Raw genomic sequence first — 4,483 nt, 5'->3', positions numbered from 1 at the left:
AAAAATAAACTTACTAAGTAAAACTTTAATAGAGTCTTAGATAGAGCCCAGGGTATCTTTCAGAGTTTTCAGGAATACTGTTGGTTGGCGCTTGGCACACTGTGGCAAACTGCAAAATCTGGCTGAAGCTTGCATTAAGAGTAACTTCCAGAATTACCTCTTGACTCATTTGAAATCTTTTAGCCACTGAAACTTTCTTTTATATCATTTCTTTTCCACCTTTTTGTCAAGGAGGCATTCTCAACCCCATGATGCCAGGGCCGGGCTCATTCCTGGTAGTCATGTCCCACGTGGCCAGGGAAACTTACACCCTGGAAGTCATGTCCCTTGCAGCAGGGAGGGTAGTGAGTTTATTTGTAGTTAGCTTAGAGAGAGGCCATGTCTAAGCAACAAAAGAGGTTCTCTGGCGTGACTCTTAGGCATTATATGTACACTTAGCTTTGCCATTGCAGAAATAAGTTTCATAAGGGCAAGCCTCAACATTGAGGGCTTGGCTTATTAAATTGGGAGTCCCTAATGCTTGAGATAATGTCAAGAATTCCCCAGGTGGGGATGGCTACCTATTTTCCATATGTTATTGTCCCCTTGACTAAGAGCTTTAGTTGAAACAGATTACTCATTCTCTGATTACTGTTAAATTCCTTCTTGTATCTGCCTCTTCTTCTATCCTCTTTTGTTATTTCCTTAGTTCAAGATTTCATTGGCTCTTGCCTGCATTAATGCAAGTCACTAAATGGTTCTTCAGCCCTGTCTCCTCTTTTTAGCCTGTGTGCCACATGCCAATATTTTTCTAAAGCAAATCTATTCACATCAGTTCTCTATTTAAAAGCTTTTATTGGATCCCCATTGCCCACAAAATAATCCAAACTCCATAGCATGCCATGCCACACCTCTACATTCAGTGTCCAGCCAACTCTCAAGCCTTAGTTCCTGCCCCCTCCAAACTTTACTTCTTTTGCCCATTCTCTTGTCACAGAATTATTTACTCTTTCCTGAATATTTTCTGAACATTTCATGTCACCAAGACACCTCTCTTTGATTTATTCTCCTCCTAGCGTAGAATATCATTTTCTCACTTCTTTGCCTACTTGTCCTCCAAGACTTCAGGCCAAATTTTACGTACAGTTTAAGCTTCTCCTTAAGCATCATTAATATTCCCTCCGCTGTGCTGCTGTAACACCTGCTACGTATCTACTTATCTTGTAGTACTGTAAGGCTTCATTTCCTGTCTTTTTGTGCCATCATGCTGTGAGCACTCTGAGGGCACAGCTATGTTTATTAATCTTTTTATCCCTCATCCTATTGTTCCCAACCTAGAACAGTGCCTGATATACAACTGCCTGCTTTAAAAATGAATGAATGAAATACTTAAAGCTAATTTTTAATTCTGGGTTGGCTTCCTTATGACCCAATATGCTTTAGAGCTATGTACAGCCTCATATCTGTTGACGTATATTCAGAAAACATAAAGTTGCTTTTTATACTGTCTCAACTCAAACTTTGAAAGGGAAATTTTCATGGATTGGCCATAACATTGTTCTTTATGAACAATGACTATTTCAGGGCTTCATAGAATATTATTGTTATTATTATTTTAAATGGCACTGAGTCACAAAATTGAGACATATTAGAAATACTACTTTCATAAGATATGGAAAATTCAGTTTTGATTCAGCTCCTACAGAAATACTTTAACTTCAACTGAAGTATACTCTGGGGAGTGTAAAAAAACCACACCTGGAGGATGACCAGAATCTCAGCATTGTTCTTCTCCAGGGCTATGTCAAAGGCAGATTTATCAAATTTGCTGAAAGCATGGACATCAGCTCCATACTTGATAAGTAGCTCTACAACATCTTGATGGTGGTGCTCAGTGGCCCAATGCAAAGCTGTCATCTTCAACATATCTTTGGCATTCACATCTGCATCATTCCTAACAAGGAGTTCCACGATGTGTGCATGTCCATCAGCTGCAGCCATGTGCAAGGGGGTCCTGTCCACTTTGGTCTGGGCATCCCTGCTAACTCCTGCTAGAAGGAGCACTTCTGCTGTGGAATAATGACCATACTGGGCTGCAAGGTGGAGGGGTGATGTTCCAAGCCAGTCTGTGGTAAACGGGGCACTGTTTGCCATCAATGTTCTCACTTCATCATCTTCGCCTTTTCTTGCTGCTTCTAGTAACCTCTTCCCCAAGTCCACCAACGACATCTTTAGGCATAGGAACAAAAGTTTTCAGGAAGCTCCTCGTCTGGAACGCTGCCGGCTGCACTTTCACCGAGCCCGCCAGTTTGGTCCCGTTCCCTTCTCTAGCTAAGAGTCCCTGTCAGTGACGGTAACTTTTTGGCCTTTTCATATATGCATATTTTGGGAGCCTTTAACCCCCCCTCGTGGAGAAATGGAGGCAACAAAATGCTATATTTTAATGCAGCAATGGAGGCTTAGACAGATTATATAGCGTGCATAAGATCCAAAGAGCTAGAAATTGGCAGACTGATACTGAATTTAGGTCTGACCAATCCCAGGTTCTGCTTGCATTTTCGTATTAATAAGTGTTGTTTTGTTCCTCAGGGGAAGAAGAGTTATAATTCACCATTTGGAGCCAAAGAGGTTCCTATATGTGCTATAGGAGAGTCCAAATCTGCAAGCCTGGAGAAGTGGTGCAGATCCCAGCTCTGCCATCAGCTAACCCTGTGATTTGAAGAGGGGTGGAGGAAGACAGTTCCCTAAATTCCCAACTTCTCCGAGCTTCTCAATAGCCTTTCCATTTTTAACCCATCACAGATACTTTCATCACTTGGCTAAGGTGCTGTCTTCCAGGTTTCTCCACTACAAAGGTATTTTTTTCCCCTTTGTAACTAATAAGTGTCTTATGAGGATATACTTTGAAACTATTTAAATATCCTGTTTCTCATTCCATTTTAGACCACCAGGTCTAGCAACCATTTTAGAATTCTTGCTTGAAACATTTATTACTATGGTGATGTCAAATATTTTTTCTTCTACATTTATTAGTTGGAATTTTACACCATTGGGTTTCTAATGACATTCAAGAAAGACTCCATCCATAAAAGAAAATATCTGGGCTCATCTAACTCCATATGAAATAAAAATTTCTCCTTCTCCCTCTCCTTAATCCCAGAGCCCAGGTTTTCAGCGAAGTGACTTGTCTATTCATGTTATTTAATTTAATTAATATGGTGAAAGTATGTGGAGCTGTTGGAAATTTTTCCTGAAGGCATTTTTATTTGAGGTGACAAAATCTCAGCCTCTCTGAGATTCTTCTCTCCTTAGGTTTACCCAACACTTTTTCTCTTAATGTCTTGGTTTCATTCTTACCTTTCTAGCCCTCCCCCATTATACACATGCATGCACTTTAGAACCTGACTTAAATTCAGAGAGGCTGGAGGTTGCCAGGTTAAAGCTCTCTTCTAAACATTAAAGATTCTGCTCACCTGAAAACCTCTTTTACAGCATGACTAACAAGCTGACATTCTGACATTAGACAGGGATCCTTACCCCCACCCCTTTTACTTCTAGCTGAGCACTTTCAATTCCCTGTTATCTAGTCTTAAAGCCCATACATTCCAGGTCCATATAATTTGAGGTGACTTTCTGGTGTAAAATAAGCCTATTGGTTATTCATACTTAATTTCTCATTTCTTGAAATATCGTCTCAAAAATAGAACCCATAAGAGATCTCTCCTCCACAATACTACTGAAGTACAAAACTGAGTTTGGTACTTTTCCCTGATTACTTCCTCCAGAAGATTTATGACCTTCATGTCAACCTTCCCCATCTATGTTAGCTACACCTTCCCTGGGATGATAACTCTCCGTACTGTAGACATCAGAAGATCCTTAGATTATTCCAATAACTTGTTAAATATTTTTCAGGATAGCTAATTTTCATTTATACCAAAGGACCAAAGGACAAGATCAACAAGCTCCCAAGGAAACCATTCCCTTGGTTAATAGACAATGTTCCTTTTAATATTAGAAAACCAGATTTCTTGCTTTGTAATATCATGTCTCTTTCAAACAGAATTGGAACATTTTTTGGAATCCATCCTCTGGCCCCAAATAGCACAGTCACATGCTTCTGGGAGGAGCAAAATATCTATGACTAATCTCTTGACATAAGTCTTAAACTGGAAATGAAAATGGTAGGACTACTAAATAAAATTGAATTTTTTCTCCAGAAACTGTTGGCATATTGAGTCACTAGTTAGTATACCAGAAATTACCATCTTTGGAGAAATTCCAGTTTCTCACAAGTAACCTTGACTCTTTGCCTATGAAGAAATGTTGAGAGATGAGAGTTTCTCTTCCTCACTTAAAATCCCTGTGTTAGGTTAAATTATGTACCCCAGAAAAAAATATGTTCTTATTCTTAATTCCATTCCTGTGGGTGTGAATTCACTGTAAATAGGATCTCTTGATACTATTCTTAGTTATTAAAGTGTGGCCCAACTAAATGAGGCAG

General features: G+C 39.5%; 1 protein-coding gene across 1 annotated transcript; it reads right to left on the bottom strand.

The window, feature by feature from the left end:
• Nucleotides 1–1,671: 1,671 nt before the first annotated feature.
• LOC119506063 (GA-binding protein subunit beta-2-like) lies at nt 1,672–2,208 on the bottom strand. Its single transcript, XM_037798954.1, has one exon. It carries the CDS (start codon nt 2,206–2,208, stop codon nt 1,672–1,674), a length of 537 nt encoding a protein of 178 aa, XP_037654882.1.
• Between the last annotated feature and the right edge of the window lie 2,275 nt (nt 2,209–4,483).

The sequence above is a fragment of the Choloepus didactylus genome, chromosome 11, assembly GCF_015220235.1.
Source record: "Choloepus didactylus isolate mChoDid1 chromosome 11, mChoDid1.pri, whole genome shotgun sequence".
Classification (NCBI taxonomy): Eukaryota; Metazoa; Chordata; class Mammalia; order Pilosa; family Megalonychidae; genus Choloepus; species Choloepus didactylus.
Note: the sequence above shows the minus strand (reverse complement) of the source record. Positions and strands in the feature narration are given on the sequence as shown.